At 35.0% G+C, this 14227-nt stretch overlaps 1 protein-coding gene across 11 annotated transcripts in view; it reads left to right on the top strand.

Annotated features, from left to right (window-relative positions):
• The window catches only part of Rfx3 (regulatory factor X3), a 242910-nt gene that overhangs the window by 131964 nt on the left and 96719 nt on the right, over positions 1-14227 (top strand). For all 11 annotated transcript variants that reach the window (XR_007211313.1, XM_048344023.1, XM_048346027.1 and 8 more), the window contains one exon: positions 4834-4931. Coding sequence is in view for 10 of the 11 variants with exons in the window: in XM_048344023.1 (XP_048199980.1) it covers positions 4834-4931 (98 nt within the window). In the remaining variant the exon portion in view is untranslated. The remainder of the gene's footprint in view (positions 1-4833; positions 4932-14227) is intronic.

The following is a 14227-nucleotide window of genomic DNA, read 5'->3' as shown; positions in this document are numbered from 1 at the left end:
ACTTGTTTCTCCCCTCACTTTTTTTTTTTGGCCAGTCCGGGGTCTTGGACTCAGGGCCTGAACACTGTCCCTGGCTTCTTCTTGCTCAAGGCTAGCACTCTGCCACTTGAGCCACAGCGCCACTTCTGGCCATTTTCTGTATATGTGGTGCTGGGGAATCGAACCCAGGGCCTCATGTATATGAGGCAAGCACTCTTGCCACTAGGCCATATCCCCAGCCCCTCACTTTTTTTTTTTTTTTTTTGGCCAGTCCTGGGCCTTGGAGTCAGGGCCTGAGCGCTGTCCCTGGCTTCTTTTTCTCAAGGCTAGCAATCTGCCACTTGAGCCACAGCGCCACTTCTGGCCATTTTCTGTATATGCGGTGCTGGGGAATTGAACCCAGGGCCTCATGTATAAGAGGCAAGCACTCTTGCCACTAGGCCATATCCCCAGCCCCTCTCTCCCCTCACTTTTCTCCCACCTCTTGCCTCTCCAATACCCATCCCCGGATGTACAGTTAGTTTACAACATACTGTCTTGTACCCATTGCTGTTGCATTGGTTAACCTTTTACCCTTTTCCCTTCCCTAATTCCGACAGTCATATATACAATACCCCTAGTAACAGAATCAAATACAGTGATAACAGGGGCTAAATCATATGGAAGATGAACAGAAGAAAGAAGAAATAATTTCACATAGTACATGGAAAATAACGTCGATGATAAACCACTTGTCTCAGGATTTTGGAGTTCATTTCTCTTAGTCTCATCTTATATGATCATATGTACATAGCTATTGAGCTATTGTGATCTTCTGCTAGGAGCTGCTGCCTCTGCACCCACAGTGTGATTTTTAATTTGGTGTATTTAGATGACTTTTACTCTTTGGACAGATAATTAATTAAAAAGTTGGATATCCCTGATTATTCTACCATTGTTCATATTTTTTAGTTGACATTTTGGCCACTTCAGTATTTATCAAATTTTGAGAATGCTTGTTAATTTTGAGAATATTTGTTAATTCTCTTTGTTGTTCTTTCTGGCCATTTATTTTGGAGATGGCAATGAAATAAGAGATACATTTAGTTTTACAGAGCTTATATACAGCTTTTGCTAGATATTGTTAATAGCAGCAAATGTCTCCATTTAGAGTTTTCACCAGAATAGGTAGGAAATTAAGTTTTGTGAAATAGTAGTGAAATGTCTGTGAGCTGGTAGTTTCGTAATCTTGCTTAGAAAGGCTTATCAAATAGTTCTTGTACCAAGTCAATGACAATTAAAAGCAAATATTTGTAATATGTAAGAATTTAGCAAGTACCTGAACAAAAATTAATGTTTAATATTATAATACTAAGTAATATTTGAATGTTTTGTCACAGGTATTTTACAAACAGAAAATAGCATGCAGTCACACCTGTGGTTTTTAGTGCTACATTAAACAATATTAACAATTCATTTTGGAATAATAGGTACTTCTTGCTGATTTCATTAAGCTTCTAAGTAGGCACTTATCTATATTAGAAGATATTACAAATTTTATAAATATTCACTGGCTGTTTCTTTTAATTAGTGCAAAACTAATCACTGGGCAATTACGAAATAATTCCAGTATTTTTACTCCATACTGGACTTTTGGAATATAATAATATGTACTCACTGCCTTATGTGTCCAACTGTAACCACTCTGTACATCATCTTGACAATAAAATTAAAATAATAAAAATACATATTACTGCTTTATGTGTATTATTGCTTACAGGGATGGCCTGGAATTATAGCATTTTCATTTTCTCTTATGTGTCTTGAGTTATAACTCCAGACCAATTCTCTCTGTCAACACAGAAATCTTCTTGGATCTGACTGACTTGAATTTGAGGCACAAGGCAGCATTTTTGTAGCTTTCCAAGTTATCTTAATAAAGATAGCACCACTGCCAAACAAACAAAATCAAATGACAAAACTGAAAAATAATTAAGAAATTTATTTTCAAAATCCCAGATGAGACATATGTACATGAAAAAGGTATATTTCTTTTTTCTTTTTTTCCTTTCTTGTCCTTTCAGTCCCTTTTTTCTGCTTCCTCCACTTTCATGCCTTTAAAAAGAATGTCTTTTCAAAGTATGAAATGTATACACACTTTTACTTCTCACCTTAACTAAAATGTATTAAGATATCTTAAGCCAGACATTGGTGGCTCCTACCTGTAAATCCTAGCTACTTGTGCTGCTGAGATCTGAGGATCCCTGTTCAAAGTCAGCCCAGGCAGAAAAGTCCTCCACTCTGCTACCCCAACCTAACTGTGGCTCTCTTATCTCTAATTAGCCACTCAAAAACCAGAAGTGGGACTGTGGCTCAAAGTAGTATAGCTCTAATCTTGGGCAAAAGAGCTCAGAGACAGAGCCATGGCCCTGAATTCAATCACCATCACCACCACCATCATCAACAACAAAAAACTATCTAAAGTCCATTGTTTTGAATGATTGCAGAAAAAAATACATGCTAGATAATAATTAAAATGGTAATTTAGTATTTTAATTATTTAATTTTGTCTCCTATTCACTTTGTTACTCTTGTACATTATGTGAAGAACCATGCTCTATTTTTATACTCAACTGCACAGTCTCTATGTGATCAAGACTTGCATTTATATATTGCTGTCCTTGAAAAGTTAGCCTTCATCTCCTCATTTTTCCTTTCCAAGATTCTTCACATTATCTGTTTGTTTCTACTTTAATTATAGAATTGCATTATTTTAAAGGATCCTTGATAAACACTTTTTATATGTATATGTATGTATATATATGTGGGTTAAAACTAGTAGGATGTAAAAATGAAATTTTCACAGATATAAAAGATATGACTTGGGCTGGGAATATGGCCTAGTGGTAGAGTGCTTGCCTCATATACATGAAGCCCTGGGTTCAATTCCTTAGCACCACATATATAGAAAAAGCCAGAAGTGGCTCTGTGGCTCAAGTGGTAGAGTGCTAGCCTTGAGCAAAAAGAAGCCAGAGACAGTGCTCAGGCTCTGAGTTCAAGCCCCAGGACTGGCAAAAAAAAAAAAGTCAATAAAAGATATGACTCATTTTTAGGCATTTCATAGACAATTTCACAAATTCATTGTTTACTGTGATTATTATATAATCTATAAATATGCTTTTATTTATACTTATTTACTTTAGAGCTCCACAAAAATCCCTTGTTTGATGTTCTTATCTTTTGCAGAGGGAATTAATACTTAAAGAAATAAACTGACCACCCTAATGTATAAATAGCTAGTATCTCACAGGATTTAAAACTAATGATCCTTTCCTTCTCCCCGCCCTCTGGGCGGCTGAGACCCATTCAACCATCAAAAAAAAAAAAAAAAAAAAAAACTAATGATCCTATTTCCAAATTAATGTATTTTGCCAATTGCATGGAGTCCTAAGAAGGGAATCAGTTGGGAATGTATGTTAGTGAGTCCTGAGAATTCATGGACAGGAATAGTCTCAAATGGGATAAAATAAGTTGCTGAAGTAATTTTTAGAGAAACTAAAGATGAAACCTTGGACCTTGTGAATGCTAATACAAGTAAGTGTGCTACTACTGAGCTACATGCCTTATGGGAGAAACTAAATTTTTAATCAGGCCTGGAAGGAAATAGAAGATTGGTTGAGGAGAGAATTTAGATAGAGAAAACCAATTAGTGATATGAGAAGGTAACGTGAACATTGCAAAAATTTAATGGTTGATTAGAAGGGAGTGGAGAGGATATGTTTGAAAATATCCATAAATGTCTAGATATTATCAATTACAGGGAAATTTAATTTAGTAATTCAAACAGAGGAAGCCCAATTGTCATTTGGTATTATTTTGTTCTTCATGAAGAACTTTATCTCTCACAATCTTTATTGGATGTCTTACTTGCTCTCAGGGCCTTACTGACTAGGCAGACATGCTCCCACCTAAGCCCCATCTGCAGCCTCTTTCATTAAAATAAAAGCGTATTGGTTCTCTTTGGAGAACACCCCAGGATAAGGTCATTGTTTAGAAGTAAAAGAATCATTTATTTGTCCTAATCTTTCTTTCTTTCTTTTTCTTTTTTTTTTTTGCCAGTCCTGGGACTTGCACTCAGACTGAGCACTGTCCCTGGCTTCTTTTTGCTCAAGGCTACCACTCCACCACTTGAGTCACAGCGCCAATCCTGGCCTTTTCTATATGTGTGGTGCAGAAGGATTGAACCCAGGGCTTCATGTATATGAGGCAAGCACTCTTGCCACTAGGCCATGTTCCCAGCTGTCCTAGTCTTTCTATATGATCATTTTTTTAAATTAACTAAGTAATTAGAGGAACTTGTTCCTTATAAGAGGCTACTAATAAAAACAGGAAATCTTTGGAACTGCTTTTAAATAATACTGTTAGGGAAAACAAGAGGGAGCTAGTGACCATTAATTTATCTTGGAAAATGAGTGCATGGAGTCAAGAATGGAATATACTATTTCTCCATGTTTGATGTTTTACAATTTTTCATTATGATTGAGTTCAATTAAAAATAAATTTAGCCTTATAAAATAAAATGGAATAGATTTTCATAAATTAATAAATGAATGAGCAAGTTTCATAATTTTAAACTAGGGCATTTTCAAGCTTGCAAATCCATACATGCCTGTCAGACTACTGTGGAATTGATTTAGCACAAATGCTACAGTTGATCTGGACCCAACCTGCCTGTGCTAGTGTTGAAATAAACATGAACTTCATAGTTTTCATTGTGAGCCATTCCTATGTTTGGATGCTATGGAGAAAACTATTGGCAAATCTAGTTCTGTGTCTTGCGTGCCTCTCACTGTGGTCTTGACATTTGTTTTTCAGGTACAGCAGGTACAGACTGTGCAGCAGGTACAACATGTCTATCCAGCTCAGGTGCAGTATGTGGAAGGAAGCGATACTGTCTACACCAATGGAGCAATGTAAGTTTGTATGTGTGGGCCTCTTCCATTCCCTCCTTAAGAGTGAAATAATATACTCCATGGATCCCAAATTGTTTCCTTGTTGTATTTATTGTTTGTTGGTGGTAGTGGCAGTGGTGCAGTCATTGGGCTTGAATTTTTGGGCTCATTCTTAGATTTGGCCTTTTCACCTATGCCTGGTGCTCTGCTGTGTAAGCCACATCTCCTCCTGTGACTTTTTGCTGGTTAATTTATGATGCATGTCTCTTGGACCTTGAACCTCAAATCTCAGAACTTAGCCTCCAGAGTCACAGTTATTTCTTATTAGAGCAGAGTTTTTGAGAAAAATTTAAAGCTTTGTCTATGTTTGTTAAGAATATATGTTTTTTCCTGAAGTATTACATTACAATTATCTACTCTTTAGTAGATATCCCTAGACTAAGTAAAACATATTTCATTCCACTGATTTCTATATTTTAATTATGCTTTGTGAAACTTCTTTTTGTGTGGCAGTCCTGGACCTTGAACTCAGGGTCTGGGCACTGTTCCTGAGGCTAGTGCTCTGCCACTTGAACGGCACTTCCATTTCTGGCCTTTTTTTGGGGGGGGGGGGTGGTAAATTATTGGAGATAAGAGTCTCACAAACTTTCCTGCCTGGGCTGGCTTTGAACTGAGATCTTCAGATCTTAGCCTCATGAGTAGCTAGGATTACAGATGTGAGCTACTGGCATCCAGCTACAAAACCCACTTAAAAATATAAAAGTGTTGTTCGTATAGATAGTTATCTGTAAATTATTATAAACTAGTATATTAGGAGTTTTGTTGGGTTGTTCCCACACATTTTCTAACTTTATTATAAAAATGACTAACATGCAGTAAGTCTTATTTTCCAATCTCAATATACACCCCTCTATTAAGTTATATCATTTGCATCAATAATAATGTAAATTTGTAAATTTGGGGTCTTTCTAGTTACTTGTTATAAATAATCTATTACTAAAAATAAAGCAACTAAGAATTATTGCAAGTCTTCCAAAGTTTTTTTCAACTTGTGTTTTTGTTTGTAACCTCTGGCTTTTTGGATTCACCTGAATGAATCAAAATTCTCTCACTGAGTCTTCTACTCACCTTCCTTTAAGGATTGGTGTAGTAATCCAGAGTAATTCTGCTTTCTTTATCTGTACCCATTATTTCCATAGGTAGTGTCATTTATCCCAAGAATACATGACATAGGAGTTTTATTTGTTGATTTATCTTATTAGTAGTAATAGTTATTAGAAGGAGAAGGAAGATTGCCGGAATCTTGGTTTAACTATGTACTAATCTTATAATCATAGTGGTCATTTTACTTAAATATTGTGAGCTTGCTATTATTTTGTTTTCATGGAATGAGGGAAAAGATAATCTTGTTTTAGTGGGGATTAGAAGGTATAATATTTATGCACTCAACACTCAACATGAACATAATAAAACCGAAAGAAAGCTTTTCTTTGATATTAACTCTGTGTCTTACTACTTTTGTTCACTGAGTCTGCTTATACCATCACTGCCTCAACACTGCCTCTATTGCTTGCCTTGGCATTCTTCCCTTTCTCTAAGCTTTGCTTTCCACCAGTTATAGACCTAAGAAACTTCAGATACTTCCTTCAGATACGTTATTTCATGTCTCTGTGCTTTGGAAATGTGAGTTCCCCCCCCCCACCCCCCTTTCCTCTCTGAGGACAGCATTATATGCATTCTCCTTTGTTGCCAATGCCCATCAGTTTAGTGTGATCTTTCAAGACTGATGTATCACTGCCACCTCTGAGACATGGACCCTATCTTTCCTTCTCTGTAGTTAGCTTATTCTTACTCTATAAAGAACTCTGGCATATCCCTATTGTTTATGCTGTGACTGCTGCCTTTTTATATTTCCAGTAATAGAAAGAACTCTCCCTGAATGGGAGTGTATTTTGTTGTTATTTACATTTAGGTGGCTATCACTTAAAAGAACCCTGTACATTTCTGCTACTCTCTGCATAGTTTGGGGACACTGTGGAAATTTTTACCCATTTATTGTATAGAATTGGGTCATCCTGTACCCTGATTTTGTAGTTTCTATCATAAATCCAAATTGCTTGCTGGGATTTATACCAAATAAAAGAGATGCCTGCCAGTTTGACCTTTCTGTTATCACAGAAAATAAATAACTTTCTAGACACTGCTAGAGGTCACTATATAGCCAATTGTTATTGCTTCTTTGCCTGTGACACATAGTAATGCTTGACTTCAGGGGAATCTGAGATTGGGGGTTTGTAACTTTCAGGTCTGTGTGATAGAAGGTGTGGAGGGAAAGGATGTAGGGAGTTAACTGTATAGCCTCCATCACTCATATCTTCTTTTTTGTACTAGTGAAAAGAAGGATTAGCTCTGCTAACTTCTGAGGGTCTGACTTTCTAGTTACCTTTTATAATCTGTGAAATGGAGATAATTAGCTTAGCAGATGTGCTTTATGTTCCAGTGGAGAAATAATAAGTTCTAAATAAATATTAATTATGTTTTAAATTTTGTATTTGGGTTGTTTACATTCCTTCTGACTCTAAAATCTGCCTATTTTCTGGTACATTCTTAAACTGTCTCCCTACTAATATTAGGGGTCACTCTGAGAGATGTGAGTTGAATGAATTCATGTATTCATAAAACCTTTGAAAATAACATCTGTACAGTTGATTATTTAAAATTATAGAAGAACCATAAAGTACAGAAATGAATTCATGAAGACAGCTAGTGCCAACAGGTTTGTTCTGTGGCCTTCTAGCACATTAGGTTAGATTGTGACTAAGTAAGTCTAGGTCATGAGTTCAGTTTGCTACAAAATCTAATTAGCTTTGATCTGGTTTGTGTGCAGCTGCATCCTCATCTCCAACCATCTTATCACAACTGTTCCCTATTGGCCAAAAGGAAGATTTATCTATAACCCATTTATTACTATCAAGAAGAAATTTTGAATAGCAGTTCTAAATTATCACTTTAATGTTTAATATTGAAATATCATCATATTACCATGAATTACATTAAAAATTTTAGCAGCCAGGTGGTAACATTGTCCTCAAGTATGAACACAAATAATTTTCTTAGCTTAAACTAATATCTTCATAAGTTAGTAATACTGCCATTTGACTACATGTAATTTGTATATCAAATATTCACCTTAGAGTCATTGTTCTCCTTTATTTGATAGATTTCCTTGTGCACTAAGAAGAATCCCTGTTTTTCTGTTATACCACTCTGAATTACTATTCAACTAGTATTTGATCTCAGATTCTCATTTCTCTGTGATAATAAACAACATCTGCAAATGGTTGTCCCAGTAAATATGGACTCTGATCTTTATCATGCAATTTCCAGCACCCAGTAATGACTCTATAACCTGTGCATACTTCATTAAGTGCGTATTCACCAGTACCCTTCTTACCAGCTTTTTCATTTTGTGTGGCTATGTAGAAAGTCTTACTCCAGAGGTGCTGTCAGTACACCAAATTTATGGTCATCACTTATGAGAATGTGTAATCATTATAATTAATTGATACTTTTACCTGGTTCTCACTATGAGTATTGACAATTATTGCTAGCACAACAGGCCAATCATATGGTTCAGTGAAATGGAATATATCTTGAAGGAGCAATTGAGACTGATTTATAGAATAAGTAAGATTTATTGATATAGAAAAGCTTTGTTACTTCTTTATCTTATCCCTGCTTCTGAAGGAGCCCAATGTGAATGAAAAAATTTATTTCCTAGTAATTTTTTCACCCAATGATATTTTTCCAGTCTAAATCATAGTCATCTTCATTACTATACAACTTCTTACAGTTGTGGTCTCTAATAATATAAATTACTGGGCTTAAACTAGCTAGGAAATACTGTCTCTGATAATGACTTAAGTCATATACCATACAGAAAATATCCATTTCAACTGAAATTTTCTTGTGTATTAAGTAATCAGATTTTTGGAATAAAATTTTTTTTCCTTTCTTTCCCCTTTTTTGACTCATATTTACCCAACTCATTTCTACAACATGCTAATGTAAAATGATGACACAATGGTATGTTATGGCCAAATTAAATCATCAAGCTTTTGTATTTCCCTATATAATCACCATCTGAATTTTTCCACCATTTATAAATCCCCCATGTTTTAAAATGTAAAACTGTTCGTTGTATTGGCATATGCTATATAGTAGGCCTTTACTAACATTGTTACAGCCTTTCTGTTGAAATAATAGACTTGTTATCAATTCCAGTGTAGAGGTTGCCAAACCATGTTTCAAAAATTAGTCCCTTAAAATAGGTGTGTAGTTAATAGTCTACTTCAGGAGCTGGTACACTAATTTATTAACTTTCAGTAATTTATTCAATAGCAATACTTGCTTGATTTGGGCTAAACTTTCATGTCATCACTTGAAAATCATGTTGTTTTTTAAGCCACCTAGTTATTCTTCCCATAAATTTCAAAGGATTAGAAAGAAACTCTTTGATTTTTTTTCTCTTTGGATAAAACTGTATGTTTTCAGTGTTTGTAGGTGAAATTATGCTTTCTTCTTCGCTTTAAAATGTCTTATGCTTAGAAGAACTGATTCTATGGGGTTTTATGTTTGAGAATAGGAGGGTTGTTCACTCATACTTCTCATGCATACCTTAAGAAATATAGGATCTAGTTTGTGAATCCCCTTGTCATTTATATTTCATGAAAAATAGAAAGCCTTTCAGGAGTAAGAACTGTTCTTTGAATAGAGCATGGAGATTTCTGTACAGTCAAAAAAGGCCTACTTTGCTGATATCATAAGGATCTTCAATCTCTTAAAAAATGAAAGATAGCTTGAGTTACATAGATCTTGAGTTATTTTATGTTTAGGGGAGAAAGTCACTTTAAGCAAATTAGTAAATATCATCCATGGTAGTTATTTTGTATTCCTCACTGAAGAGAAATAAACTTCTGATTTTAATGGCTAATCATCAAAATCAAAAGGGTTTATTTATTAATCTCACAATTAAAAAATCTCAATGTATTTTGTAATTTAAAATATTGTTTGGGTTTCATATGTAGCTCAGGAGTAGACCACATTTGCTTAATAAGCACAAAGATTCCAACACCACAAAATAGTTAAGTAAAGAAATTAAATAAATAGATTAAAAAATACTCTTCAGTCATAAAATATATAAAGAAATCCATTTTTAGTAAAATTTCAACACCACATTTTGTTGTTCAATAATCTTGTAAGCAGTTTAGGGAGTAATTAAACAAGACAAAAGCAATACTCAGTCTTCTATTTATTGTTGAATTCTGGCTTTCCCTTAGGGGAATTACCATTGCTTTTGCCTTTTTTTTTTTTTTGGAACACCATTTACATTTGAAGATATATATATATATATTTTTTGCTAGTCCTGGGGCTTGAACTCAGGGCCTGAGCACTATCCATGGCTTCTTTTTGCTCAAAGCTAGCAGTCTACCACTTAAGCCACAGCACCACTTCCGGCTTTTTCTACACATGTGGTCTTGAGGAATCGGACCCAGGGCTTAATGTATACAAGGAGAGCACTTTACCACTAGGCCATATTCCCAGCCACAAATTATAGGTGAAGAAACAGAAGATCATACAATGAGTTAAACATAGTTGATGATAATGCAGAATTGAGAATTTCTCCATATCAATTGAGCAGAGGGAATGAAAGGTTCTCATTTTGAATTTTTGTTTTACTTTTTAAAAATTCACCTTTTAGTTTGGTTTGTCAAAATTGCCTGAGTAAGTCAGTTAGGCAGGCTTATTATCTCAGCAGGTTTTGTCAGGATGAGAAGAGACTAGTGTAGCATTAATAAACAGTGTGAAGAGTAAGGAAATCCCAAATAGTACCAGAACCTTAGCATGGCCCCAATACTACCTATTAGTAAATATCTCTATAGTTTTAAGCTATTTCCCAGATATGGTTGATATACATATAACATTAACTTCTTTGTATTTGGTATAATGGCTAAATTCTGATTTTAAATCCAGTATTCATCAGCTAAGTGCTTTGTACAAAAGCTCTGAATCAAGCCAAAATTCAGTTATTCAGAAATTATAACAGTACCTACCTCAGAGACTTTTCAGAATGGTTAAATGAGTTAATATATGAAAGTACATAAATAATTGCAGGGTAAAAATTGTTAATAATTGTGATCGATCATTATATATTATTAATTTTTTACTTGAGATAATCTACTTAGTACCAATAGGAATCATTGTGCTTGTTCTGTGAAAAAAAGGTCAGAGCTTTTTTCTGCATCTGTCAAAGTATTTATTGTCCTCTACCTGTGTATAGAACTTATTTGATTCTACTTAAATACCAACATCAGACTGTGTTATTGTAATAGATTTAAACTAAAATGGCTTCATTTCTCTATAAAGTGTAATCAACACAGCTATTTTATTAAATTAATATGATGCTCAGTTGGGAAATACAACAGTGATGACAGGAACTTTTTAATGTACTTAAATTATATGTCTAGGTGTAAAGAGTGCTTCAGCTAGATGCTTGTGGCTCACACCTGTAATCTTAGTTTCTCAGGAGCATGATATCTGAGGAATGCATTTTGAAGCCAGCCCAGGCAAGGAAAGTTTATGTCACTCTCATCTCCAGTTAACTACCTAAGAAACAGAGGTGTCTGAAAGTAGCTCAGCACTGATCTTGAACAAAAATGCTCAGGGATAGAATCCAGGTCCTGAGTTCAAGCCCCATGACTGGCAATAAAAAAAAAAGATTGCTCACTATGAGATTATTCTTGTTATAATTTCTACAGTAAAATTATACTGAATCTGCTGGGTTCTTTCTGGAAAGCACTGCTTACTCAATATAGAATACTTTCTGAATAGTATTATTATACTTCTGTAATTATATTGTAAATTACTAGTGTTATAATGGGATGGAAATTCTTACTTTAAATGACTCAGGAAGTTTCACATAATTTCTCATGTTTTAACAAAAAAGTTAAAGAATTTGTGTTATGGAAATTTATGAAACTGGTTACAATACCTAATATCTTTTGTGAAAATCGTACTTTAACGTGTTGACTGGTATGTTTACAAAGTGTTGAGATTACAGATAGAAATAAAACACCACTTCATGGGAGCACAAAAGTATGAATAAAATAAGTTCAGTATATTTAGTAAGATATATATCAGGAAAGTAGATAGCATTAATAAAGTTCCTTGAAAAAGCCATAACAACCCTATAAGGAGTTTCTGGAATAAACAAATGATGGGAAAAAAAGATTTTGGATAAAGAGCATTAAAGTAGGGTATAGGTTGATTGGGACAAGGGAAGAGAGTTCAATAGAACTGTCAAAAGCTATGAGAGCAGAGGAAACCTTTGACACTTTGAAGTGATGAGCAAATTGGCCAACGTGGAAGCATTTGAGAAGCTGGACAAGTAAGTATCTATTCTTGAAATTATGTAGGAATCAACCCTTAGTGTCTACTTTAAGACTGTCGAAAGCTTTGAAACTTTCTGAAGGCAAATAAGATTTTTGAGGCCATGAGCATGTCAGCAAAGTGTTGTTTTCACTTTTACCTTTTAGAAAATTCCCTGGCAGCAAAGTTAGAGGTAGACTTGAAACCTGATGAGGGGAAGGAAAGCCAATTAGAAGGCAACTGTACCAGAGAGTATTATGAATTCTGGTAATACATGTGAGACTGAAAAGAGGAATTGGATTTTTCAAATTTTATTTAGAAGACAAAACTAGCAATATTTAGTGAGTCATATTAGTCTAAATAAGAGGAGAATCAGTTGCAACGTCCCATATTTAGTTTGGAGGTATTATTCACTGCTAGGGTGTTACTGGGGAGTGGGAATAGGTATAGAAAAAGAGTAAGGAGAAAAATATAATCGTATGTTAGATTTTATATGTGGAGATGGCCACTGGAGTTTCCTATTAGTTGTAATCAGTTGTCTGTTAGAAAAAGAGTTTTAAGGGCTGGGGATATGGCCTAGTGGCTAGAGAGCTTGCCTCGTATACATGAGGCCCTGAGTTCGATTCCCCAGCACCACATATACAGAAAATGGCCAGAAGTGGCGCTGTGGCTCAAGTGGCAGAGTGCTAGCCTTGAGCAAAAAGGAAGCCAGGAACAGTGCTCAGGCCCTGAGTCCAAGGCCCAGGACTGGCCAAAAAAAAAAAAAAGAAAAGAAAAGAAAAGAAAAAGAGCTTTAAATTTCTTTAAATCTACCTAGACTGTAGTGAGCAGAGGCACAAACTCCTATGACAATTTACTATGTGCACGCATGCTATGAGCATGTATATGTTATGTAGTATCTGACTCAGTAGGGAAAAACTGAAAAATTCAGACAACGTAATAATAGGTTACAAGGAAAAATGGTAATTGAAAAAGGTTCTTCAGCTATAGAAAACAGGAAATGGAATAAAATGTCTTAATCTGGGTGGTTAAGACACCAAGACCTTCATGTAAGTTAGGGAATGTCTAAAGGCATGAACACCAACTCCCAAGATAAGCAGTTCGGTAGATTCTCAAGAGCTAGGAATTCTAATTTGATATTTGAATTTTAAAAATATAAGTATGTTGTATTTTGTGCCTGTATAATTTTGTATTTATAACTCCTATGAGCTTGTGGTACAAAAGAAGCAAAACATCTTAAAGTATAAGTTACAGTCAATGGTAAATGAAATAAGCTTAATCAAAACAGAAAAAGAGGGAAAGGGCAACATGGAGTGGTCAACACTGTCACATTGCAGATAGGTTAAAAAAAAGAGATGAGGGATGACAGGCACCTTTTAGCTTGATATTTAGATTTGGTCACAAATGACCTTATTAAAAGTGATTTCAATGAAATACTAAGGGCAGAGGGTTTGCTGTAGATGTAGGAAAGTGGAAAGTGATAACATGAAGAGGACACATGCCCTATCATAAAGGAGAAGTATGAGTATGAGGGAGAGAGAAAGATGCTAGAAAAGGATTTAGGGTCTGATGAGAATAAACTCTGCTCAAGATACTTATGTTGGTGAAGAATATCTATGCAAGCTATTTCACCCACAAAATTTATTGTGAGTCACATGGGAATATGAAATAGCCTGAGCCCTTGGCTTGTCCACCTTGTAAGCAGTTAGGTCTTAGTTTTTCTAATCTCAGATTTGGTTAAACTGAGATTTTCCTGTTTTATTAGAATTCGATTTGGAAGGTCTTCTGGAGGGAAGTGGCCAGAGCTGATTCATCTGCACCTGTCAACTACTCTAATGTGCAGAAAACAAGTTGAAATCCTAATTAAAGGCAGAATACTTTTATAGTGA

This window comes from Perognathus longimembris, chromosome 1 (assembly GCF_023159225.1).
Source record: "Perognathus longimembris pacificus isolate PPM17 chromosome 1, ASM2315922v1, whole genome shotgun sequence".
Lineage (NCBI taxonomy): Eukaryota > Metazoa > Chordata > Mammalia > Rodentia > Heteromyidae > Perognathus > Perognathus longimembris.
This window is presented reverse-complemented; position numbering and strand designations above follow the sequence as displayed.